Source organism: Vulpes lagopus, chromosome 1 (genome assembly GCF_018345385.1).
Source record: "Vulpes lagopus strain Blue_001 chromosome 1, ASM1834538v1, whole genome shotgun sequence".
NCBI lineage: Eukaryota > Metazoa > Chordata > Mammalia > Carnivora > Canidae > Vulpes > Vulpes lagopus.
This window is the reverse complement of record NC_054824.1, coordinates 121175044-121202150: the sequence shown is the minus strand read 5'-3', so window position 1 is coordinate 121202150 and position 27107 is coordinate 121175044. Positions and strand designations below refer to the sequence as shown.

Genomic DNA, 27107 nt, shown 5'->3' with positions numbered 1-27107 from the left:
TACTTTTTGCTTTCATCCCTGCCCTTAAAGACCCAGTAGCTATAAACACTGGCAATTCTGTTCAGAGCAAAGTCTCTGAAGGGCTTAAGAAAAGCATAGGAAGAAATGTGAATTAGGGTCATGCCTGGAGTTTTATGGTATATTTTGTTACTGTTGTTTTCCCTTCTATCAATCTAAAGAAGGAAGGGAAAATCTCTTTTTAAATTACAAAGTAATACATGATGATTCCTTCAGCATATATTTGAGTGTCTAGCATATATAGCAGACATTATTCTTGGTGTGTAGGGGGGTGTGTACAGTGAACAAAACAGTCAAAAACCCTTGCCCTCATAGAGCTTACCTTCTGGTTGACAAGAAACAAAGGAAAATGGAAGTACATGATATGTCAGATGGCAGTGAGTTTAGAGAAAAATGACGCCGGGTAGGGGAATAGGCATGTGTGTGGGGGTGTGTGTGTGTCTGTGTTCTAGTGGATGGGAATGGGGGTGGTTACTTGACTCACAGATAAGATGACTTTTGAGCAGAGGTCTGATGATGTGAGAGAGTGGGCTACGCAGGTGTCTGGAGGGAGAGGGTTCCAGGTGGGTAAGCAATAGCAAGCCCCAGGGTGCTTGGCACACTTGATAACCAACCATAAGGCCAGATGCAGTTTTATTTTCCTTATAAATGCAAACATCATTGTGGATAACTTTAACTGCCTTTAAATACCGTATAGAGTATGCATATTTTTAAAGCTTTTGGTAAGTGTAACAAAGTAGTATGTATGTGTGTGTATATATATATGTATATATATATGTAACTTTTCATATTTTTTGGCTATTTGTATGTCTTATGTGTGTGTGTGAGAGAAATACACACACACACACACACACACACATTCACATACACATAAATACCTGGTTTTTGCCCACTATTTTTCTTTTATGGAGTTGATTTTTTTTCTTATTGAGTTGTAAATACTGATTACACATTAAGAATATGAAATTCCAGCCTGTTTTCTATGTTGCCAATAGTTGTTCCTAGCTTGTTAATCACCAGTTGATTTTTTTAAAAGACTTTTACTTATTTGACAGAGAAAGAGTGAGAGAGCACAGGCAGGAGGAGCAGCAGCAGGCAGAGGGAGAGGGAGAAGCAGGCTCTCCACTGAGCAGGGAGCCCAACATGGGATTCAGTTTCAGGACCCTGGGATCATGACCTGAGCCAAAGGCAGACACTTAACTAACTGAGCCACCCAGGCATCTCATCTCTTGATTTTCCGTATGGTATTTTTTTGGCCAGTGTATTTTGTGTAGGTGGATTTATCAATCTTCCCTAATGGCTTCTGTCTTTGGAGTTATATGTAGAAAAACCAGAACATTTATTGAGTATTGTGCCATGCACAGCTCTATTCTTGTGTGTCCTTCCTCTGCCCTCACGCATAGTGACCTAGGTGACCCTTAGGGGTCACCTACATACCTCCAGCCCTAGATGACCTGACCTAGAAGAAAGGGCACAGCCCAGGAAAATGTGTGAAATTTGTCCATCCCTTAGATCTTGACTAAAGTTTTTCAGCTGACTGCTGGAACATTCCTTGGCAGCAAAGAGAGCTCTTTATAATTCCCAAAGATCTGGATAACCATGTGCATGTTATAAGGTTATGCTCTTCAGTGCCCAGAACCAGGTATAATTTCCATCACTTAATCTCCCTGGAAAATAATCGTCCATTTTAGCAGAGTTAACTAGGATTTTAAAATCACAATTTCATTCTGTCCTGAAGAAATATTTTTTGTCTTTTAAAAAAGATTTTATTTGAGAGAGAGACAGAGCATGAGCATGGGGGAGGAGGCAGAGAGAGAGAAAGAAACAGACTCCCTGCTGAGTAGGGAGCCCAATGTGGGGCTCGATCCCAGAACCCTGAGATCATGACCTGAGCTGAAGTCAGTTGCCCAGGCTGAGCCCTCACGGGCCCAATATTTTTCTAAAACTATTTCAAGGGGGTGTTCAATCAGTTGAGTGACTGACTCTGCTTTAGCTCACATCATGATATCAGGGTCCTGGAATCAAGTCCCACATTGGGCTCCACTGCAAGTCTGCTTGGGATTCTCTCTCTCCCTCTCCCTCTACCCCTCCCCCCATTTGTGTGCTCTATCTCTCTCACCCTCAAATAAATAAATCTCTTATTTTTTTTTTATTAAAGATTTTATTGGGGCAGCCTGGGTGGCTCAGCAGTTTAGCGCCTGTCTTTGGCCCAGGGTGTGATCCTGGGGACCCTGGATCGAGTCCCATGTCCGGCTCACTGCATGGAGCCTGCTTCTCCCTCTGCCTGTGTCTCTGCCTCTCTCTGTTTCTCATGAGTAAATAAATAAAATCTTTAAAAAAAATAAAAATAAAGATTTTATTTATTTATTCATGAGAAACACAGACTGAGAGAAAGAGGCAGAGACACAGGCAGAGGAAGAAGCAGGCTCTAGGCAGGGAGCCCGATGCGGGACTCGATTCTGGGACTCCAGGATCATGCCCCAGGCCGAAGGCAGGCGCTAAACCGCTAAGCCACCCAGGGATCCCCCAAATAAATCTTTTAAAAACAAAATATTTCATGAGATGACAAAAGGACAAGAAAGCACTGCCTTGTAGTTCTGTCCTCACCTTGTCTCCACACAGCCTGGAAAAGTATGGGAAACTCAGTTGTCATGGATTTTATTTACCCCAGGTAACTGTTGCTAGGCCTGACCTGTCCATGTTACCATAGCATATTAACTGATAGTCGTGGAAACCTTGTGGGCCAGAGATCCCATTTCTGAATCTGAAGCAGCAAGTATAAACTATTCTTCAAATTATGTTCACCTGCCCGTGGACTATACTCTCTGCAGCAGGTCCTCTCTGGGAGGGAGACAGCATGCACACCTGTGACTGCGAGTCTGTTTCCTATTTCTCCTGCTGGTGTGTAAATTAAACGAGATTGATGTTGCAAAGAATTTAGGAATGAATAGCTAGTGAAGAACAGACTTGTGACAAAGTCTTACTGAACCTCAAGAGACTTTTACTGCTGTGAGTAATGGACCAAGGTGGGAATGTTGTATCTCTTCTATTTCCCCACCCCAACCCTTTACCCACTTTAACTTTGAGGGTTTTTTCTTTTTGTATAGATTGATACATAGATAGACAGACAGATTGATTGATTGATTTGAGCAAGAAAGAGCACACAGAAGGAAAGGGAGAAGCTAAGCAGGGAGCCTGTTGTGGGGCTCGATCCCAGGACCCTGAGATCATGACCTGAGCTGAAGGCAGACGCTTAATCAAATGAGCCACCCAGGCTCATTTAAAACCCCTAACTGGGTTTTATCTCAAATATCACTTATTAGAGGAAGATTTCCCTATCCTCACTTACTAGATCAGATACCCTTATGGTACAGCTTAGTCCTTTACTTTCCTTAAAACATTCATCCGTGTAACATTTGAGTTTTATTTATATGAGCAAAACACACAGGACTCCCACCTTTGTGAAACTTAGGGCTGATTTGAGACACATTAATAATATGTCTATTATATAGTATCTGGCTCTGATAATTAATGGGTTAATTGAAAGATAAATCAAGAAGTCATTTTTGGATGAAAACACTCTATTTTGATTTAAGATGTATAAATGTGCACTAGTTTGCTAATCTCATGGAAGAGCTTTTTCATGGTGTATGGGTTGTCTACTGGGTTCCCTCGAGTGTTTTCTTGCATAAACTACACTTAACATGTACCCTGTGATTTTCAGTGGAATGAGAACTTTGATACTTTGGAGCAATGTGAATGCACATTTCTTCTCAATTTTTAATTATTTTTCTGCCCCCGCCCCATCCTTTCAGATTGGTTTTGCCCATATGTTTTGGCAGCACTGTCCCCAATGATTCATATTTATTCCTCTCAATAGCAGCTATACTTTTTTGTTGGTGTGTGGAGGAGGGAGGCAGCTGTCTCTGATAAGAGCTCATGAGGGGCAAGACAGGGTCAGGCAACCAACTGCTTCTGCAGGTGTCGAAATTTCCCCATTAGTGCACGTTGCTTTGGTTCTGCCCACCTAGGTGAGTGCTGAATGAGGTGATTGTGGACAACGTATGCATCAGTGCCCCTGCTCCTGGTCATAGTGCCATGGTTGAATCCAAATGCTCACACAGCTGCTCTGTAACATATCCCAGAAGTCTCTTTGGTTCTACTAGATCTGTGTTTGTTTTTTGTAGTTAAAATCATTTCTTTGTATTTAGGGTAGAAGGTTAAAATACAAGGTGTTTCCTTAGCCATGTTTTCTCTTTCACATCCATGGTCACTCAAATGCCCTGATGTCTCTTGGAGCATATGGTTGGGCAGGTGTTTTCTTTGTTTAAGAAGGAGCAGAGCACAGATGCCTGGAGGCTTACTGAGCTCACATCCCAGAGTACTGTGCCTGCAGCAGCTAGGCACACTATGTCACAAAGTGCCCGACTTCCCGCCTTACCTGTGCTCCTCGTGGCAGGTGCTCTGGGCTGCCTTCTGGTGCTCAGCGGACCAGGGGCCTGGATCCAGTCTCCCTTGACCCTTGTGAGCTTTTCCTTCTAGGAAAGCCATTTCCTAGAAGAAGAGCAATTGGTTCAATGTTCTCCTTGACCCATTAGGAAAGAGAATGGCATCTTCCTTTTTCTGTTTGCCTTTTGGGTGCAAGTACAGACATGTCTTATTGCAGTGGCACTAGTAAGAACAGAGAATATTCCTTGGGTAATTAGCTGTTTGATCTGCTACCAGAGCAAAATCATGCTGTGTTTTTAGCTTATTTTATATAGGTCAGTGTCTCCCATTAGATTATGAGGTCTTTGGGGGCAAAGTATGAAAGGGTGGCTTAAAGCTAGGGCTTTATTTTTTTTTTTTTTATTTTTTTTTTTTTTTTTTTAAGCTAGGGCTTTAGAGTCAGATGACCTGAAGTCAAATTCTGGCTTTGCCATTACCAGCTTTTTTGACCACAGGCACATTATTTAAACTCTTTAGGCCTCAGTTTTCTCATTTGCACAATGGAAATAATGATAATATTTTCTTCATAAAGTTGTTGTGCTGTGTTTTAAACTAGCCCCATACCCAGTGTGGAGCCCAACATGGGGCTTGGAATCATGACCCTGAGATCAAGACCTGAACTGATGTCAAGAGTTGGACACTTTACCAACTGAGCCATCCAGGCACCCCACACTGTGCAGATTTTTAAAAGACACAGCATAGAAATCATTTAGCATAGTGCCTTGTTTGTGGCAAGTGCTCAGTAAATGTTAACTGTGATGCTGCTGTTAATAATAATTCTGGTGCTGTCAGCACCTTGCAAATTGCTATAAATATTTGCTGAATGAATATATTCAGGAAGTAGGGTTTGGAGGCCCCAGTAGAGACTAGAGACATTTTAACACCAGGTTTGCTGGGAAGCATACAAAAGCAGGTCTGATCACAGATGGAGTGCCTGCCCATGCTAATAAAGTTAATAAAGAACATTTCTTGAACAGGCACCATCCCAGGAGAGTGGTTCATTGAGTTAGCTGGGATTATTATGTTAAATTCTGCTGGAATGGTCTCATTTATTTCTATCTATTATTAGAATAACTCTAGGGACCAAATGCGTTGGTGACGGATGGGAGTGGCAAGTTGCAACCTCCGTGATCAGGGCTCTATGTAAAAACTGGAATTTTGCTTTTCTTCAAGAGAGCAAGAATCTAAACTGTTCTGAGAAAAGCAGTTTTGGGTGGGGCCACAGCGGAATCAAAGAAATGCACCCTTCTGAAGTCCTTAGAGATTTCAGGTTAACGGTGGAAAACGTCAGCACATGGCCACCCAGTTCGAGTTCTAGCATTCTTTTAAAAATTCTGTCCTTTGACATTTGCTTCCTTTTGTTGTAGTTCCATGGAGCTGTTTGATATATTGCCTAGGTAAATAGTCTTTTTAAATTTTTAATAATTGGGCGTGAGTTCAAAGCCCTCTGGCTACTTAAAATCCAAAGAATAATGTTCACTGCCCCTTAAAAAAAAAAAAATCAGATCTGTTCTCTCTCCTGAACTGCAGGAAGCCCTCTTCCATCTCCAGCTTGTCTGTGCCCTGTCGTGGGACAGGGAACAGACAGGCTGTAGCTGGATAGCTTTGTCAGCCTTCCTCACTGTCAATGGGCACAGACCATGTCACACTCCATGGGTCACTCAGAGATTTTAAGACAGGCACCATCGTCATATTTGGTGCATCCAAAGGGTAATGCCTTCCAACTAGGTCATTCGGACAGAAGATGACAGAAACATTATGGCCTCTTTCCCTCTTCCCAGATCTGATGTTTCAACGTGGCTTCCTGCTTCGGTGCTGTTTGTGGGTATAATCTATGCTGGTTCCAGAGCATTATCCAAACTGGTAAGTGTTAGAGACTTTTTAGAGAGACAGTTTCTCTTTCCTCTTCCCCTCTGCTTTTTAACTTACTGCACTTTGGATCAACAGGGGACAGAATCAACTTTCATAATGATACAGCCGGATTGGAGAGCAACATGGGGCCTTATGCGCTTCTCCCTGGATTGAGGATAACCAGATAACTGGGTTGGGCCAACTTGTTTTACAAGATGAAGAGGCATAAATGGAGGTGCAGGGAAAGAAAGAAGGGATACTTATGGAGCCTGACACAGACAGGGTCAGCCCACTCTGCCTGAATGCAGGCTGTCCTCTGGAGCAGGGTGAGCAGGCTCAGCCTTCTCCATGCTTCTGAGGAACTATAATGTACCCCTGCCCATTGGTGACGTGGACTGAGGGGTGCTGGGCTCAGCACATACCCTACAAAGCATCGGTACCCAGTACATGGCGACACTAGTAAAACAAGTGTCCCCCTGTTCTCCCACCGCAGCCACCCAGGTTTTTTTTTTTTTTTTTTTTTTTTTTTTTTTTTTTTTTTTTAGCCACCCAGGTTTGAGCTCCTCGAAGGAGGGAACTGTAAAGGATAACTTATTCCAGTTACATTATATGAAAATATAAAAATTTAGTTATTTTCCCATCAAAAAAGAGTCCATTGATACTACTGTTGACCAGAGACTCAGAACAAGGTTTAAAAATCAGTAATGCTTCTTCCTGTCTTGTACCCCGACTGCTCATATTGTTTTTGTTTCTGAGAAAATGATTGTATTCTGACTTTTGGAGAAATGTGAAATTTGTGAAGCAATTTAGTCTTTTTATGCAAAGTTTGTTGTTATGTTGGTCCCTTAGGTCTCGGATACAAAAACACTAAAACAAACACAAAATCTGCCTACCTGCACAGCATTATTGTTAGGACAACCCTGAAGTTGCAAAATAGCAGTTGAGAGTTACAGGGGTAATTTCTAAATTAAATCATCATTTTTCTTAAATGATTCATACACTTGAGTCATTGGGATGATGTGTTCAATGGGAGAGAAACGTCCTGGGTGGGCCCAGCAAATGACCCACAGCACATATTGGTGCTCAGCCCAGAACCTGAGACCTGCCCCAGCTTCCAGCTGCCCCTTCTGGATTCTGTTGGCTTCTGGGTCTGCTGCCTCACTTTATGCCCTCTGGCCCGTAGAGGGCGCTCCCCCTCGTGTAGCAGAATACACAGGTGTTCATAAAAGCAATGCATTTTTAAAGTGGTTTTTATTTTTTATTTTTTTATGATAGAGAGAGAGAGAAAGAGAGAGAGAGAGAGAGGCACAGGCAGAGGGATAAGCAGGCTCCATGCAGGGAGCCTGATGCGGAACTCGATCCCAGGTCTCCAGGATCAGGCCCTGGGCTGAAGACGGCACTAAACTGCTGAGCCACCCAGGCTGCCCCTTTTTTTAAGTTTTAATTTAAATTCCAGTTAGTTAACATACAGTGTAATGTCAGTTTCAGGTGTAGAATTTAGTGAGTAAACACTTGATAAAGCACCCGGAAAAAAAAAAAAAAAAAAAAAAAAAAGCACCCGGTACTTATCACAAGTGCACAACTTAATCCCCATCACCTATAAAATCTACCTTCCCCACCTTCCTCCCCTCTGGTAACCAGCCATATGTTTCTTGGTTTGACTCTCTTTTTGTTACCCCCTATGTTCATTTGAAAAACAACGTATTCTTGTTCAAAGCCTTTTAAAATTTCTTATAGGAACTGGATAATTAAGATGCCAGAATTGTGAAGTTTGAATAACTATTGTGCTAATAATAACAATATTTTTTGTTTGTACGGTGCTTTTTTGAATGTTTCCATAGTGATTTCCTCTGTATCTTTTTATGTGATTCTCAGTCACCTGACAGGCAACGGATGAGGCAAATGTTAATCACCTGACAGAGGAAGGGACTCAGGTGTGGAAAGTCTTGGTAACCTGCCTCTGGTGCCAGCTAGTGGCAGCTCCTCTGACTCCAGACCTTTTGTCTTTTCAGATTTGTCTCTTGGGCCAATGCATATGGATTTTAGAAGAGTCCAGGGTAATCAGACATAACTTTAGACTCTTTTAGTGACAAGTTATAGAAAGCTCCCTTTTGTTCTAAGCAAAAGGGAAACTGGTTCATGTAATTGAAAAGTTGTAGATCAGGCCAGGCTTGATCCAAAGGTTCCAATGACATGCTTAAGAAGCCAGTTTCTGTCTCTCTTTCTTTTAGTTCTGCTCTGTCTTTGCTCCATTTCACGGCCAGGCTCTCATGGGTGTTGTTGACTCTGGGCTCACATCCTTATAACATGAAGTCTAATGGAAAGAGACCTTTCCTTGTAGCGCCTGCAGGAGTCCCAGGATTCACCCTAAATATACATCAGCTGGGGATCCCTGGGTGGCGCAGAGGTTTAGCGCCTGCCTTTGGCCCAGGGTGCGATCCTGGAGACCCGGGATCGAATCCCACGTCGGGCTCCCGGTGCCTGGAGCCTGCTTCTCCCTCTGCCTATGTCTTTACCTCTCTCTCTTTCTCTCTGTGTGACTGTCATAAATAAATAAAAATTTAAAAATATATATATACATCAGCTGGACATCTGCCCTTCCTAGGTTGGAAAGCTAACCAGGAAGATGGAATTATGCTGATTGGTCAGCCCTGGATTACAGTCTTCCAGAACCATTCACTGTGGCTGCAGAGATTCAGAGCACTGTTTGGCCAGCCCTGGTCATACAGGATCCCTGCCCAGATCCTGTAGACTGAGAGAGGAAACAGCAGATCCTTGATATTGGGATGCCTTACCAAAAGAAGGGATAAGGATGATAGGTAGCCTCTGAAGTCCATTGTAAGGGTCGGCACAGTACATTATCAGGCAGATGAGGAGTTCTGTAACCAAGAACAATGCTTCTCGAAGTGTGATCCACATGTGGTGGCAGTCTGTTAGCTTTTTGTTACCTGTCCATAAGGAGATTGTGCCAGAATGTACATCAACTTTGGCACTAAACACACTGTTGAGTTGAGCTTTTTTTTTTATAGCAAGACTTTTTTTTTTCTTTAAAGATTTTATTTATTTATTCCTGAGAGACACAGCGAGAGAGGCAGAGACACAGGCAGAGGGAGAAGTAGGCTCCATGCAGGGAGCCCAATGCATGACTCTATCCCAGGACCCTGGGATCACGCCCTGGGCCAAAGGCAGACGCTCAACCACTGAGCCACCCAGATGTCCCCATAGCAAGACTTTTTGAAGAAGGAAGAGTGCACTGATATACCTTTTGGTTCAAGCTCCTTATTTGACTGGTACTGTCATTGAGTGGCACTGGCCTAGAGCACAGCCTTCTTCAAAGGGTAAATAGAAGCTGCTGCAATTCAGTCTTTGAGCAAAGGGAAACAACCAAAACCCAAATATACCCAATTAGGGTGGGAGGAGCAAAGGAAAGAGACACTCATTGTTTTTTAGTGAAATAATAACCCAGCATCTCTCCTTTGTTTTCTGATTTTTTTTTTTTTTTACATAGTTGCTTACAAATTCATAGAGTGGGTTAAACACGAGGCACTCATACAGCTTGTGTTAGATAGAAAACAGGCATCAATATGCTGGTGCCAAGCTGTCAGTTTAATGAGTCCACAAGGAATTGGGGGAAGGTGCTCAGTTAAAAGCCGTGGGCGTATTGTTATGCAGAACACTTTCGAGGTAGTTCTGCTCCATAAAGCCCTCCTTTATCTGACAAGATTTTGAAGCTCTGTTCTTCTGACGTGCAACTCCTAAGAGGAAGCAGGTTTAATTCTGTAAAGGCACAGCAGGGAGAATTCTTTACTGATTTTTCTACCTCACAACCGAATGATATAAAGAGTTAAGGGAAGGGGTTCTTCTCGTGGCTATCCATTCAGCAAATATTTGTCAAGGATCTACTTTGTATGAGGTGCTTAAAGACAAATAAGGTATGGGTCCTGACCCTGAGGTGTTAGTATGCGTTGGGCACTTTCCATTGTCCCTCTTCATGACATATGAAGCCAGACTTAATTACTCCCACTTACAGATGAGGAAACTGAGATCCAAATTATTTGGCCAAGGTCAGCAACTCATAAATGTTAAAGTGGAGGTGCAAACCCAAGCCTGTCCAACCACAACAGTTCATCTTGAAAAGTTACCCTCTTTCCCCCATAAATCACATCAGCCAGGGGAGATCAGCCCATGAGGACTGAGTTGAGGGGAGTGGAGAGGAAGTGTGTATTTGCTGTCCCTTCTACTTGGGCTAATTTGGGTCAGTTTCTCCAGCTATCCTATGCTGAATAAGGTCACAGTGATGATGGTTCTGATGGCGTGAGTGTTGGTCTTTGGAGGGTCAGTATGACCTTGACCGGTCATTAATACTCTTGTTGTAATTTTCCAACCAAAGCCTGGCCATCTAGACACGATTGCCTCAAATCCTGTGGTGGTAAGTGTTTAGAACACATGTGCAAAGTCAGACATTATGAGCTTGCCAGTAAGAGGCCATCCTGGTGTTGGTGATCTGGCTGTGCAAACCATGTCGTTTTCTTGCTCAGGGCAAGCCAAGGTCAGTAGTTGCAGGACTTTGTAAACTTAAGTTAGGGCATCTTGACAGGACCGCTCCTGGTTTCTCACCCATCTCTTTGATCTTGGTCCTTTCCTAACTGCTTGTCAGGGTTTGTCTTCCGTGGGCACGACATTCACTCCACACGTTGTGATGGAGATTGGATGGGGTGTTGGTGAGGAAATACACATGGATAATTAGACCCAGATGGAGCAAATTAGTTAAGCAAACTGGAGCCCATGAGTCCCCTCCCCATTTGTTTGGCTCTAAAATTACAGAAAGGAACTTGGATCTGCAAAGGAAAAGAATGTCATTGTTGATGTAAAATGCAGACTCTTCCTCTAATGTTCCATGTTACTGACCATTTGAGGCAGCTCTCCTCTTTCACGTTGTTTTCTTACCAGAGCTCATTTGCAAGGGCCAGAGTCTGTTTGCAAGGATAACTTTTTAATGTGTAGGCTCAGTGGCAAAATAGTAAACCCTTACTCTGGATTTTAGTTATCTTCTTGCTCTATCTAAAGATGATGTTCTCTGGATGCCTGGGTGGCTCTGTGGTTGAGTGTCTGCCTTCTGCTCAGGTGGTGATCCCAGGGTCCTGGGATCGAATCCTACATTGGGCTCCCAGGAGGGAGCCTGCTTCTCCCTCTGCCTATGTCTCTGCCTCTCTCTCTGCCTCTCTTTCTGTGTCTCTCCTGAATACATAAATAATAAAAAGAATAAAGATGATGTTCTTGGGGTTGCCGGGGTGACTCAGTCAAATATCTGACTCGATTTCAGCTCAGGTCATGATCTCAGGGTTGTATGATTGAGCCCCGCAGCAGGCTCTGCACTTAGTAGGGAGTCTGCTTGGGATTCTCTCCCTCAGCCCTTTTCCACTGCTCTGTCTCTCTAAATAAATAAATAAATAAATCTTTAAAGATGATGTTCTCCATAACCCTTATAAAATGACTTATTAAAACAGGGCTCTGAGGGGGAAAACTTTATGACATTAGATTTGGCAGTAATTCCTTGGATACGGCACCAAAGACACAGGCAACAAAAGAAAAAATAGATTGTTGGACTTCATCAAAGTGAAAAACTTTGGTGCATCAAAGGCCACTATCAACAGAGTAAAAAGGCAACCCACTGAGTGGGAGATAGTATTTGCAAATTACTTATCTAATAAGGGATATTGAAATACATTTTTAGGCTCAAGATGGAGCTCCTCCTTTCTGGAGTGCTACATCAGCAAGCCAAACTTTAGTGTTCCTGTAAATGCTCCACTTGATCAGAAACAGTACATCCAGACCTCTAATCCCCAAATACCAATGCAACTCTGGGTTCTGTACTTACTTACTTCCTTGTTCCTTGATCTTCCTAAATAAAACCAGATATGCAATCCCAGCCAATCATACCATTTCCCCATTGCCACTTCTAATGCTTCATAAAACTCATTCTTGGGATCCCTGGGTGGCGCAGCGGTTTGGCGCCTGCCTTTGGCCCAGGGCGTGATCCTGGAGACCCGGGATCGAATCCCACGTCGGGCTCCCGGTGCATGGAGCCTGCTTCTCCCTCTGCCTGTGTCTCTGCCTCTCTCTCTCTCTGTGTAACTATCATAAATAAATTAAAAAAAAAAAAAAAAGTCTTTAAAAAAAAAAAAAACTCATTCTTGCCCAGCACTCCTTGGGAAGAGTGCTCCACTGCTTCTGAGGTACCATACTCCCCTAATCTAAGGATTGTTTTCCCTTGATTAAATGACATCTAACTTGTTACTAAATTGTTTTAGTTCTATCATTCTATAGGGATTAATATCCAGAATCTAGAGATAGGCCCTCAACTCATCAACGAAAACCAACGCAATTCAAAAATGGCCAAATGACTTGAAAAGACATTTCTCCAAAGGAGATGCACAGATGGCTAATAAGCCCATGAAAGGATGGGCTTTTTGAGCTCAGTGTTATTAATCATTAGGGATATGCAAATCAAAACTATAATGAGATACCACTTCACACCCCTTAGGATGACTGTCATCAAAAAACCGGAAAATAACAAGTGTTGGCAAGGAAGTATAGAAATTGGAACTCTTGTGGACTGTTGTTGGGAATATAAACTGGTACAGCTGCTATGGAAAACACTATGATGGTTCCTCAAAAAATTAAAAATAGACTCACTGTATGATCTAGCAATTTCACTTCTGGGTTTGAAAGCAGGAGTTGAACAGATATTTACACATCCCTATACATAGCAGCGTTATTTACAAGAGCCAAAAGTTGGAAGCAACCCAAGTATCCATTGATGGGGAAATGGATAAACAAAATGTGGCATATGCATGCAGTGGAATGCAATGGAATATTATTTGACCTTAAGAAGGAAGGAAATTCTGACATATGTAACACTGTGGATGAACTTTAAGGAGATTATGTTAAGTGAAATAAGGCAGTCACAAAAGGACAAATACTGTATGATTCTACTTCTATGAGGTGCTTAGAATGATCAAAATCAGAGACAGAAAGTAGAATGGTGCTTGCCAGGGAAGACGGAGGAGAGAATGAGGAGTTAGTATTTAACGGGTACAGAGTTTGAATTTTGCAAGATGAGAAAGTTCTAGAGATAGAGGTTGGTAGATGGTTGCATAACAGTGTGAATGTACTTAATGCCACTGAACTGTACACTTAAAAATGGTTAAAATGGTAAATTTTACCTCAATTTAAAAAATGTATTTAGTTTAAAAACCCTGGACTCAGACTCTGATAGAGGTTTTCTTGAGGATTTATGAAGAGGAGGGGATAATAGGTTCTCACTTGCTTCACTCAGAATTTCTTTGTGTGTTGTAGGTATGCACATTTGGTTTAACTCATTCATTTCAATGCACTTGGGTAAAAAAGTGTGAGAAAAATAACAATTCACTGAGATTCACTGAGCAGGCCAGCCTGCTCTCTGTTCTGGCCTGTACATTCATGCCCCCAAGGGAATGAGCTGGAGCAAGCTGCTGTCCCTTGGGCCTTCTCTTATTCCCAGGCATCTCACCAAGGTGGAGGAATCCCTGGTAATTTAAAATGTCCATTTCTTATACAACAAGGCCCCTAGGACCGAGGCCAGCTACTTTATGTGATGAACAAATGAAGGACAGAGATGGCCTCCAGACCCCTACTGGAGATACACTGGCAAGAGGGGAGTCTGGTCCTCTGCATTCGGGGACTTTGCTGAATAATGACAGAATAGTAAAATTAATGTAAATAGGAGCACCTGGATGACTCAGTGGTTGAACATCTGCCTTCCGCTCAGGTCACGATCCCGAGTTCTTGGGATCGAGTCCCGCATCAGGCTCTCTGCAGGGACCCTGCTTTTCCCTCTGCCTATGTCTCTGCCTCTCTCTCTGTGCCTCTAATGAATAAATAAATAAAATCTTAAAAAAAATTAATGTAAATAAACACTAAAATTTAACTCATGCAAGTCAACTTGTGAGTGTATTCATGTATATGTACATATACTTATTCAAGTACCTCACCATCTTCCAGAAAGGATCAATGGTGGCTTAAAAGAATAATTAAAATAAGAAAGATATATATATATTTTTTTCTTTTTTTTTTTAAGTAGGCTCCACACCCAGCATGGAGCCCAACCTAGGGCCTGAACCTACCACCCTGAGATCAGAGTCAGAGCTTAACTGAATGAGCCACTCCCCCAAAATAGACATTTTTTTTTATAAACAATTTTTTCTTAAGATTTTGTTTATTCATGAGAGACACAAAGAGAGAGGCAGAGACATAGGCAGTGGGAGAAGCAGCCTCCCCATGGGGAGCCGGATGCAGGACTCAATCCCAGGACCCCAGGATCACGCCCTGAGCCTAAGGCAGATGCTCAACCACTGAGCCACCCAGGTGTCCCTATAAACAGAATAAAAGAACTAGATGAGGCCAGAGAAAGACTTAGCACATAGAAACCTATGCTGTGGTAGCCTACAAAATAAATACAGTTGGGCCCTGAATTCAGTTTTCAGCATTCTGTAGCCAAATAAAAAGGTTATAAGACTTGTAAGAGTGGAAGTCCCTGCTACACCTGTCACGAGCATAGCATAACATAGAGCAATGTTGACTCACCCAAAACTAATGTAACGTGGTGTGTCAGTATCTTCTGATTGAAAAAGTCCAAAGAAAAACAAGAGTGAAGTCATTGCTGGAGAACAGCAAAGTTTCCCTCAGGTTCTGAGTCCTCAATAAAAGGTAGACTAGGCCATTTAGTGAGGCAGGCTCTTCAACAACACCCTTATAACAAACACAGCAACAACCTAGTTTCTAGGATTCTTACTACGTTTTGGATGCATGATGAAATAGATCAGTTCAGTAGGAGCTGTTGTCTGAGGCTAAAACTGCTACCCTGCTTATCTGACTCCCTTTGCTCACTGCCCTGAGGCAACCCTCCAGGAGCATTGTTTCCAACCTGCAGGATTTTGATAAAAATTGGGTAGCCAGCAGGTCAGGCCTGGAGTGCAGTTATCCTGTCTTGTAGATTAAGCCCACACCTACATGAAGATGGGATTGACATTCTTTCACAAATATTCAGAAGCTGACCCAGGATTCCTGCTTGAAAAAGGGAGGCATCCGCGTCTGCAGAGTGACCCAAGGCCGTGCCTGTGCTCAGGGCCAGGATTTTCTATAGGAAACTGTTCTCACTCAGGCCCAGCACCTGAGCAAATAATAATCAAGGCCTCGAAATTCCATTCTGGAAAGCATGGGAATAATGAAAGACTTTAGGTAATAGATACCAGTTTCTCTTCACAACCAGAGAAAAATTTCCAGTAGTATACATGGAAAAGATGTTGAATTTTAAGCTAATGGAGTCTAAGGATAAATTAGTTGCAAACTGTGCCCCTAAGTAACTAAATGAATTGGCCTGCAGTGTACTTGAATTTGATTAATTACATTTTATGTAATCTTGGCCATTTTTCCTGATGAAGGATGGTAGGACCTTTGTTGTTGAGGCCATTCCTAGCGTCCTGACAATGTGGAAAAACGCTTATTTTTCTGTTCTATTTAGCAGCAAACAAATACATAGATTTTCATAGATTCTCATAGATTTTCATAGATTCATAGATTTTCATAGATTTTTCTGGTTTTCAGATTATTAAGAGGTGGGTTAAAAAAGAGAACCAAAAAAAAAACCCCCCCAAAAAAAATAAATAAAAAATTAAAAAAAAAAAATAAAAAAAATAAAATAAAAAAGAGAACCAAAATATATTCCTCCATTTTCTTGTCTGAGTAATGGGGATGTTAATAGTATCTACCTCATAGAGTTATTATGACAATTAAATATGCAAAAGCAGAACAGCAGCTAGCACATAATAAGCATTCGGTATATCTTAGCTATTATTGCTATTATAATTTCTCAGAACTTTTGTCTGATTCAACAAAATTAAGTCCTGCTGAACCTCACTCCATAAGATAATAAACGGCAGGTTTCTTTTCTTTTCTTTTCTTTTTTTTTTTAAAGGACAGGTTTTCTAAAAGAATCAGTCACTTGGGGGTCTCCTGAACTGATAGCATAGATCACAGACTGGGACTTATACAGAGTTAGAGGCTGAGGAAAATCAGTAATCAAAGTTTGTGAATTGCATTAATTGTTTTTTGTATACCTCTATGGTGGCTGAGATGGTCAATTATAGAATTACTGTTTCTAAAGCCTGCTAGCTTCTCAGTAGAAAAATGGCTTGAGAAATCCAGATTTAAATTTTTTTAAGGTAGAAATGGGAGCTATCTTTTAAAACATGTCACAGAGTTTACTCAGAGTTCGTGCATTTTTTTTTTCATTTTATTTTATTTATCTATTTATTTATTCATGAGAGACACACAGAGGCAGAGACATAGGCAGAAGGAGAAGCAGGCTTCCTGCAGGAGCCTAATGTGGGACTCCATCTCAGGATCACGATCTGAGCCTAACGCAGATGCTCAATCACTGAGTCACCCAGGTGCCTCAGAGTTTATGTATTTTTTTTTTTTTTAATTTTATGATAGTCACACAGAGAGAGAGAGAGGCAGAGACACAGGCAGAGGGAGAAGCAGGCTCCATGCACCGGAAGCCCAATGTGGGATTCGATCCCCGGTCTCCAGGATCGCGCCCTGGGCCAAAGGCAGGCGCCAAACCGCTGCGCCAGCCAGGGATCCCGAGTTTATGTATTTTAGATCATACCAGTTTTCTTACTGGAGGACGCAGACTGGCAGGATTTGGAACACTCTAGTCCTACTGGACTTTGGATAGTTGTAGGGCCAGGAAGATTACCCTGGGGGCTTACTGTAATTGAGGTATCATAGCATTGAGGTTAGGGGCATGGGCTGTGCAGTTAGAGAAGTCTGGATGGGAGCCAGGGTCTGGCCCTGAACTAGCCATGAGCACTCAGCAAATTGCCTCATCTTTTAAGCATCAGGTTACTTGTCTATAAATCAAGGTAATAGCACCCACTAAATGAGTTGTTGGAAGGAGATTTAAATAAGAGAATGTAATTAAAATAATTAGCACTGTGTCCAACACATTGTTGGTAGTTATCTTTAGTGTACTTGAAAATCAATTTGGTGTGTATTGATAGATCCTTTTCCAGAATGTGATCAGAGCAGGGCCTAGGAAGATTGAAAAACCTAGTCATGGTTTATAAAATTGAGAAAATTAGCCTCCTTGAGGAAGGCTAAATCTGGTCTCCTTGCTGGTTTTATAGTCAAGGAGACAAAAGCATTTTTTAAAAGGTCTTAATTTTAAGCAAATAGCATTCGGGTTACCCTTTCGTATTCATTTTCATGTACACATAATTAACTTGTCCCAGATTTTCTTTGCTATCTCCTTAAGCCAAGAACTGGAAGGCCAGGCCCTAAGTTTGCCAAACATAGGCCTAATGAATATAGCTAGTTAAAAAAAGATCTCTTTAACAATCTTAAAACACATAAGAATTCAAAATATAAAAATTTGGGACGCTTGGGTTGCTCAGCGGTTGAGTGACTGCCTTTGGCTCAGGGTATGATCCTGGGGTCCTGGGATCGAGTCCCACATCCGGCTCCCTGCATGGAGCTTGCTTTTCCCTCTGCCTGTTTCTCTGCCTCTCTCTATGTCTCTCATGAATAAATAAATAAATATTTTTAAAAAAACCAAAATATAAAAATTTAAGAGGAATAAAAAGCACAAAAGATAAATGAAAAATTAGGAAACAATAAAAATAACGTATGATTTTTTTTTTAACTTCACTTCTTTTTTTTTTATTTTAATTCCAGTGTGGTTAACATACCATGTTGTATTAGTTTCAGGTGGACAGTAGAGTGATTGAACAGTTCTTTACATCACCCAGTGCTCACCCCCAAGTTCACTCTTTAATCCCCATCACCTGTTTCCCCCGTCCCCCTATCTCCCCCCTCCTCTGGTAACCATCAGTGTGTTCTCTGTAGTTAAAAGTGTTTCAGGACGCCTGGGTGCCTCGGTGGTTGAGCGTCTGCCTTCAGCTCAGTGCGTGATCCCCAGTCCTGGAATCCAGTCCCACATCAGGGTCCCTGCAGGCAGCCTGCTTCTCCCTCTGTCTATGTCTCTGCCCCTCTGTGTGTGTCTCTCATTAATAAATAAATAAAATCTTTAAAAAAAAAAAAAAAGTCTGTTTCTAGGTTTGTGTCTCTTTCTCTTTTTCCCTTTATTTTGTTTCTTAAATTCCACATGGGAGCAAAATCATATGGTATTTGTCTCTCTGACTTATTTTGCTTAGCACTGTACTCTCTAGCTCCATCCATGTTGTTGCAAATGGCAAGATTTCATTCGTTGGTATGGCTGAATAATATTCCATATGTGTGTGTGTGTGTTTGTGTGTATGTATCATCTCTTCTTCATCTATCCATCAATGGGCATTTGGCTGCTTCCATAATTTGACTATTGTAAATAATACTGCCATAGACATCAGGGTACATGTCCCCCTTTGAATTAGGGTCTTTGTGTTCTTTGGGTAAATACCCAGGAATGTGATTGCTGGATCATAGAATAATTCTATTTTTAACTTTTTGAGGAACTTCTGTGCTGTTTTCCACAGTGGCTGTGGGACACCAACAGTGCATGGGGGTTCCTTTTTCTCCACATCCTTGCCAACACTCGTTGTTTCTTATCTTCTTGAGTTTAGCCATTCTGACAGGTGCAGGATGATATCTCATCTTGGTTTTTTTTGTTTGTTTGTTTTTGTTTTTGTTTTGTTTTCACCTTGGTTTTGATTTGCATTTCCCTGACGATGAGTGATGTTGAGTGTCTTTTCATGTGTCTCTTGGCTGTCTGCAGGTCTTTGAAGAAATGTCTGTTCATGTCTTCGGCCCATTTTTTAATTGGATTATTTATTAAAGTATGATTTTGTTATTATTTATTTATTTATTTTTATGAAGTATCATTTTAAAAGGAAAAAACAGTTTGAGTTGCACTCTTAAGGAAAGATAAATTAAGACTAGAAAACCTTACAAAGGCAAGAAAATGGAAGGCAAGAACTCCAAAAGAAATAAAACAGTGCAAGTTAGAACAAAATACTAAAATAGGGCAGAGCTACAAAGTTATAAGTTTTAAAAACAAGGTAAAAATATACCCTCCAAAAAGATAAAGAATAGATCCATCTGGAAGTAGGCGAGCGAGCGGCATGATCTTAAGTGGATCCTCCAAGCTGGAACAATTTCTCTGCCAGGGTCCTATGTCGAGGCTGCTGAGGGTGCGCTTCGCGTCAATACTGATCACCTTTCATGCAGTGCTCCCGAACCACTCACATAGGTCCTTTACCTATGTCTATCATTCCTTCTAGGTACTCTGGGTCGTAGGTATTGTTCTCCCCATACTGAGGAGCAAACTAAGGTTTGCATAAGTGCCCTGCTTCACTGGCCCCTTCTGATGCTAAAACCCATGCTTATTCTTGGTCTTTTTCTGCTTTTCAGGAAACATTATCAACCATCATCAACAGCAGAGACAATAACAAAATCCTGTGCCCTTTAATCCTTCCTGCTCACTGGGTCAAGATTATCCATCAAATTAGGAGAGAAAGCCACTCTTCGCAAACAGCCCAGTGATAGTAAACGTGTACTGGGTGCTCTTATGCCTTAATAACCCTCTGGAGTGTTATTTTTTAAATGTCTTTTCCCCTCCCTCCTTTTTTCTTGGTGCACAGTTGATCCTGGTTATTCAAATATTTACCCCAGTTCAGTTTCCTAAATATTTCCTTAATGTGGATGCTCTCCATTTTCAGTGCCACTTCCAAGTTCTGGCCGCCATCTTGGCATTCCTTGGGTTAGTTTCCCATGACCTCTGTAACAAATTACCACATATCAAGAGGCTTAAAACAGTGGAAACTTACTCTCTCCAGTTGTGGAGGCCAGAAGTCTGAAATCAGTGTTACTGTGCTCAGTCAAGGTGTGTCAGCAGGGCCACACTGCATTCCAGTGGCTCTGAGGATCCCCTCCTTGGCTCCTGTAGCTTCTGATGCTGCTGGCATTTCTTGGCTTGTGGCCACAGCACTCCAGTCTCTCTGGCTTTGTGATCACGTCTGTCACCTGTCGCCTCCTCCTCTGTGTGTGTCAGACTCTGTCTTTCTCTTAAAAATACATGTGTTTGCTTTAAGGACCTACCCAGATTACCTGGGGCAAACTCCTCATCCCAGGGTTCTTAATTACAATTGCAAAGATCCCTTTTTGCCCTGTAAGGTGACATTCACCTGTCCCAGGGATTAGTGTGTGACTGTCATTTGGGGGTGAGGCATCTTTCAGTCTGCTACTCTGCTAACCTTTTGTACCATCTCTGCCTTCTGCCCTCTACTACCAAGTTCCTTTCAACATGCAGATCAAATCACGTCACTGCCTTACAACTCTTCAGGGGCTTCTTGGCTGTTGGTGCTGTCTTGACTCTGTGATGTGTCTTGATGACCTCTCCACCTTCCTCTCTCCGGCTTCTCTCTTTACAGTCCACCGCTCAGCCGCACCCCCACCCCTATTCACTCTCACCCCTGCTCTTGTGTGTTCCTCTGCCTGCAGTACCCTCTGCCTCCTTGTGTTGTTTGGCTCACTCCAGTTTGTCATTCCGTTCTCATTTAGCCTATGGACTTCATTTCCTTCCTGAAGGCTTGCTCTCCCTGGGCTAGGGTAGGTGTGCCCCTTGGACAGTCTCCCTATCATAGATCCACCTTTTGCACAAGCTGTGTTTCCTGCACCTGGCTTGGTGCCTGACACACAGTAGGTGCTTAATAAATATGTGTTGGGCCTCTACATCCACCACGCCAAGAATAATATTACAACAGAGAGCGCTCATCCACGCAGAAGAGTTTTTGCTGGAGAGGATTGTATATGTGAATGCCAAAAGTTCCCACGGATCTTTATTTTTAAGCAGAAATCAAGTATTATGTAATTACGGGATCAAAGAAAACATTTTCATGCTTATTACATTCTGTTTTCTTTCAGGCCATTCCTGTGTTTCTCACTTTGCATAATGTAGCTGAAGTTATCATCTGTGGGCACCAGAAGTGTTTTCGGAAAGAGGTAAATGATAATGCAAAATGCTAGTTTCGCTTCCCTTGCTTTAAATTTCAAAGGTGCAGCTTGTTTTATGGCCCAAATTAGTGTCTACCTTTTCCTGCCATCTGTTTCCTGACAGTGGTCAAGACTGCCTGGCAGTCGTCACTAATTTCAAGGATCGTGTTTTCGACATCCTTTCGCATCACCAAACATACGTGGGAATGCTTGTTGATCTGAACGGCCCTCGGCCGCAGGTCAGGGCACAGCAATCACTTTGGGATACAAGGAGGAATTTACCTCAGGCTGAGGTGTGGGGCCTGGGAGGCAGCATTCCCACCCGCAGCTAATCCCAGGGCCACCAGGGAATATATGGCAGAGCTTCACATAGGGTGCTGAGAGCAGTAGCCTGCCCTGGGGGAACTGCCTTTTCTTCCCAAGCCCAGCTCTGGGTCACATCAGTTGGAGCAAGTGTCTTCACCTCCTTCTGGGAAAAGCGGGTAGTAATGACACCCAGCTCATACAGTTGTTGGGAGGACACAGTAAGGCACACGTGTTAAGTGCTTCCAGCAGTTTCTGGTGCATGGTAGGTTCTCTGTATGTGTTTGCTATGTTTATTAACCTTATTAGTGGTGGTTTTAATTTGGTTCCTCTTTAGAGATTTCTTTCTTTCTAACACCTGCCCATTTGAAATGGTTTCATATAAAAAATTGGGAACTCTTCAACTAGAGAGGCTAGGTGGCCATTCAGACAGCTCACTTGTAAGTGTGCAGGGGAGAGAGGTGTCCTTCCCATGGCTGGGACCACTCCGCACACCCGGGTACCCTGTCATCCCTACCTGCTGCTCGCAGGCAGCTGCATGGACTACCTCTTCTGTCCTGCAGAGTTAACCTCTCTCCCTCTCTGCAGCTTTTCTTTCCTCAGCCTGTAGACACTCTCAGTGTTCCCAGTCCACTGAGGGGAGAGCAGACCCTGGGAGACCCACTCACACTAACCTGGCTCTGAAGGCTGCGTGTCCCAAACCAACACTGGCCAGGCACGCCAGCTGACTCCCTTGCCTGAGCACACCTGCACCTCCGCCCTGCCACATCCTTGCCCTGGCCCAGCACCACGCCTGAGGGAGGGCTGGGTTCGGAGCTGCCCATGGCCTTGTGTCCCTCTTACCTCCAAGCTGCTCTTGCTTCTGCCTACACCGTCACCCCAAAGCTGCTCTGCCTGAGGTCACTTATAAGTGCATTTCCACCACTGTTGGCCTTTTATACCGTTCATCGCCAGGTTCATTGCTGCCTTTCCTGGAGTCTCTTGGCCCCCTCGACCTGCTGGTTCTCTTCCCCAGTGTCTGGCTCCTCCTCCTCTTTCATTCATCTACCCCGCGGGCTCTCCGGGGGCTCTGTGTCAGGAGCCCTTTGCTCCCAAGCACACACTCTCTGGGCAGCCTCCTCCACCATCCGCCTTCAGTTCACTGGTGACTCCTGTGTCCCATCTCCAGCCCGGGCCTCTCTCTTGAACTCACATCCGCATTGCTTGCTGCTGCCTCTGGCTCTCCACATACCTGCTCCCCGGGGACATGAAATGCAAAGGGACCAAACAAACTGCTCTGTTTTTGCAACCTGCTTGTTGCTTGGTGATCCTCATCCTGGTCATCACCACCCATGGCAGAAACACTGGGATCCCCTTAGAGCCCCGGTCTGGTCTTCCCACACACACACCCTATTTCTGAATCTGTCCCCACCTCTCCATTCCCACTCTGCTGCCACCTTGGTTCAGGCCCTCATCTGTTTTTCAGGGGTCAAATGAGATCTTGCTCCCCTGAGCCCTTGGGCAGCCAAGTAGGGCCTGGGGTGAGCAGTCCTGGCTTACATAGTTATTGTGTTCTGTGTGCACCATCACCTGCCTTCACCTGCCAGATGTGTGGTAGTGCCTGGCTGGTTTTCCTGCCTCTGCCTCTCCCCACGCTCACCTTCCTCCACATTGCATCCAAGTGACCTTTTGAAACTGATCCAATCATGTCCCCCCATGTACATGGGGGAGTGCTCATGACCTCCATGGAGGCTGCAAAGCCCATAACCACCTAGATGCCATACACCTCTTGGGTTTTAGAAAATCCAGCCACAACCAAACTTCTTATTTTTCCTAGACCATGTCATGATGTTTTCTTTCCTCTGATTGGTCAGAGAACCTCTTATAAGCACTCTTCATTCATTCTGAGTATTTTTATGCACCTGTGTACTGCCCACCGTGGCAGGCTGTAGGCCTACAGTAGTGAGGGAAGGGCATGGTCTTACTGCTCTGGGCAACTCTTATGGAGCATCAGCTGAGCAAAGGAGACACAAATATGACACTCCTCTGCTGGATTATATGGCCAGAGAGGCCACTATGGGGAAGTGACATTTAAACACAGATAAAGGGGGCACCTGGGTGGCTCAGTCAGTTAAGCATCTGGCTTCAGCTCAGATCATAATCTCAGGATCCTGGGACTGAGCCTCACATTGGGCTCCCTGCTCAGCAGGGAGTCCATGTCTCCCTTTGCACCTCCCCTGCTCATGCTCTTGTGCACTCTCTCTCTCTGTCACTCAAATAAATAAATAAAATCTTAAAAAAAAATAAACACAGACAAAGGCTGAGCAGGAGTTCAGCAGGTGGGGTTAAGGGGAGGGCTCCTGGGGAGAGGAAGCAGGAGATGCAAAGGACCAGATGTAGGAAGGGACTTGGCAGGAGTCACTTCGGGCTAGTGTGGCTGGAGCTTGGTAAGAAAGAGAGAGGTTGCCTAGGGATGAGGCTGGAGACTTAGGACAAGTCTTTGAGGCTGAGCTAGGAATTTGGGGGGTGTGCTGAGTGCAGTGGGAGGCCAGGGTTGGGTGTGAAAGCCCAGAGAGACTGATCAGATTTACTGTCTCTGGAACTGTCTCTGGAAGGGACAGGAATGCAGGAGGTGAGAGGGGACTCTGGTGACTCTCAAGGTCTCACGAGGGAGGCTCTCAGTCTTTTAGGCTGGTCTGCATGCAATTGGAGCCTTCCCGACACCTCAAGGAGCATGAGCACCACTCTCTAACCTTTTTTTTTTTTTTATCACACCATCTTGTGATTTCCGTATTTCATCAATTCTAACATGTGCTGCTTTTTCTCACGTTAAAAAAATTTTCATTACCTACAGTTGTGATGGTTCTACAATCAGTGGAATGCCCTGGTCAAATGCTTTCTTTCTTAGTAATATATAAAGAATGAGAGATTTTATACTCAGGTTCATTGAACCTTAGGTGGGAGTTTCTCTGGGTCTCTGCCTGCTTCCTCTAAGCCCCCTCTTGGCAGGGACCATATGGTTGTTGTCTTCATAGCTCCAGAGTCCTGCCCTAGAACTGCTGCCAAGCCGAATATTCACTAACTAATCACTGAGGTTCAGAAACTCACCAAGAGCTGCTGAGGTTCTTGGAGACTTAGGCTTTTGTGTGTGAATTGAAAAATGAAGATTTATTGGATCTGGAGAAGAGATCCAGGCATCTCAACAGGGTACTGTTTCCTGATGGATAAGTCGGGTCACATAGGCGAGGTAGAGTAGGAAATAGGGTTAGAGCATCCTCAGAGCTATTTCCATCAGGCAGAGACCAGGGGGTAGACTTTCAGGCTGAGAGGACCTGTCCTTGGAAGAATAAATTGGATGATAAATACCAAAATATTTTGAATCTTCATCTCCATTTCATCCCCAACACTAAACATCATTTCTCTTTTTAAAAATTTTAATTCCAGTATAGTGAACATAGCATGTTATATTAGTTTCAGATATTAAATATAGTGATTCAACAATTCTGTACCTTACTCAGTGCTCATGATAAGTGTACTCTTCATCTCCTTCACCTATTTCCCCATCCCCCCACCCACCTCCCCTCTGGTAACCATCAGTTTCTTCTCTATAGTTACGAGTCTGCTTTCTGCTTTATATTTTTGCTATGTTTGTTTCTTAAATTATACATATGGTATTTGTCATTCCCTGACTTATTTCACTTAGCATTATACTCTCTAGCTGCATTCATGTTGTTGCAAATGGCAAGATTTCATTCTTTTCTTTGACAGAGGAATATTCCTTTCTGTATATATACCACTTCTTTATCCATTCATCTACTGGGGCACTTAGGGTGCTTCCATAATTTGGCTATTGTAAATAACGCTGCTATAAACATCAGGGTTTATAAAGATATATATCTTTTTGAGTTAGTGTTTTCATATTTTTGGGTAAATACCCAGTAGTAGAATTACTGGATCGTAGAGTAATTCGATTTTTAACTTTTTGAGGAACCTCCATACTGTTTTCCACAATGGCTGCACCAGTCTGCATTCCCACCAGTGATGCACAAGGACTCCTTTTTCTCCACATCCTTGCCAGCCCCATTGCTTCTTGTGTTTTTGACTTTAGCCATTCTGACAAGTGTGAGGTGATACTTCATTGTAGTTTTGATTTGCATTTCCCTGATGATGAGTGATGTTGAGCATCTTTTCATGTGTCTGTATGGCTGTCTATATGTCTTCTTTGGAGAAATGTCTGTCCATGACTTCTGTTCATTTCTTTTTAAAGATTTTCTTTATTTACTTGAGACAGTGAGTGTATGTGTGCATGAGCACATGCACACACGAGTGAGGGAGGGTAGAGGAAGAAGCTGACTCCCTGCTGATCAGGGAGCCCCACTCAGGGCTTGATCCTAGGACTCTGAGATTGTGACCTAATCATGAAGGCAGATGCTTAACTGACTGAGTCACGCAGGTGCCCCGACTTCTGTCCATTTTTAATCAGATTATTTGTTTTTGGGGTGTTGAGTTGTAGAAGTTCTTTATATATTTTAGATACTAAATCCTTTATCAGATATATGTCATTTGCTAGTATCTTCTCCTATACAATTGGTTATCTTTTAGATTTGTTGATTATTTTTTTTATAAACAATATCCTTTCTTGTCAGGGCAAATTAGGAAACAGTTGCATGAATTATATACCTATTTAGTCATTTTTAAAGACTTTTCTTTCCTTAAGAATGTAATAAACTATAATAAGTTGTAGAACATGCAGAGGAAAAACGTCTCAAATCAACTGTGATCCTACTTCGCATATGATACTACTATGTTCTATCAGACTTTTTTTCAGTACATGTATATAGACATACACAAATGATATAATATATTCTATTTTCTGTTGATCGATTTGTCAGGAATCTCTATTTGTGTCCTCATTCCACTCCACATGGAACATGATGTGTTTTCCTGTTTATAGACTTGTAGGTGGTTTCTAGTAGGTTGGCATTGATGTGATGAAGATTGGCTGTGATCTATTCCCATATGATTCACTTTCCTGATCCTTTAGCCTGGAGCTTCGACAAGGTGACCAGATATTACTAGGAACACAACTGTATGACACTTCTTAGCCTTTGCCTGTGACTCATAGTGAGGCCTCTTTTGTCTATTATGTGTCAGGTTTCACCAGACTCAACTCTGGAGAGGAAAGTTGACCTCCTCATGACCTTGTTCCCAGGTTATAAGGATAAACTCTAATTGGAACCGTGGTTCGTTGTCACCATCCATGATTCTTTGTACATGCATGTGCAATCACACACACACACATAGTTTGACTATAAGATAATGTGTGCCTGGGATCCCTGGGTGGCGCAGTGGTTTGGCGCCTGCCTTTGGCCCAGGGCGCGATCCTGGAGACCCAGGATCGAATCCCACGTCGGGCTCCGGGTGCATGGAGCCTGCTT

The 27107-nt window shown here is 43.0% G+C and overlaps 1 protein-coding gene across 6 annotated transcripts in view; it reads left to right on the top strand.

Annotated features, from left to right (window-relative positions):
- The window catches only part of TMEM241 (transmembrane protein 241), a 112791-nt gene that overhangs the window by 18103 nt on the left and 67581 nt on the right, over positions 1–27107 (top strand). For all 6 annotated transcript variants that reach the window (XR_005990685.1, XR_005990689.1, XM_041774245.1 and 3 more), the window contains exons 4-5: positions 6288–6369; positions 21319–21396. Coding sequence is in view for 4 of the 6 variants with exons in the window: in XM_041774245.1 (XP_041630179.1) it covers positions 6288–6369; positions 21319–21396 (160 nt within the window). In the remaining 2 variants the exon portion in view is untranslated. The remainder of the gene's footprint in view (positions 1–6287; positions 6370–21318; positions 21397–27107) is intronic.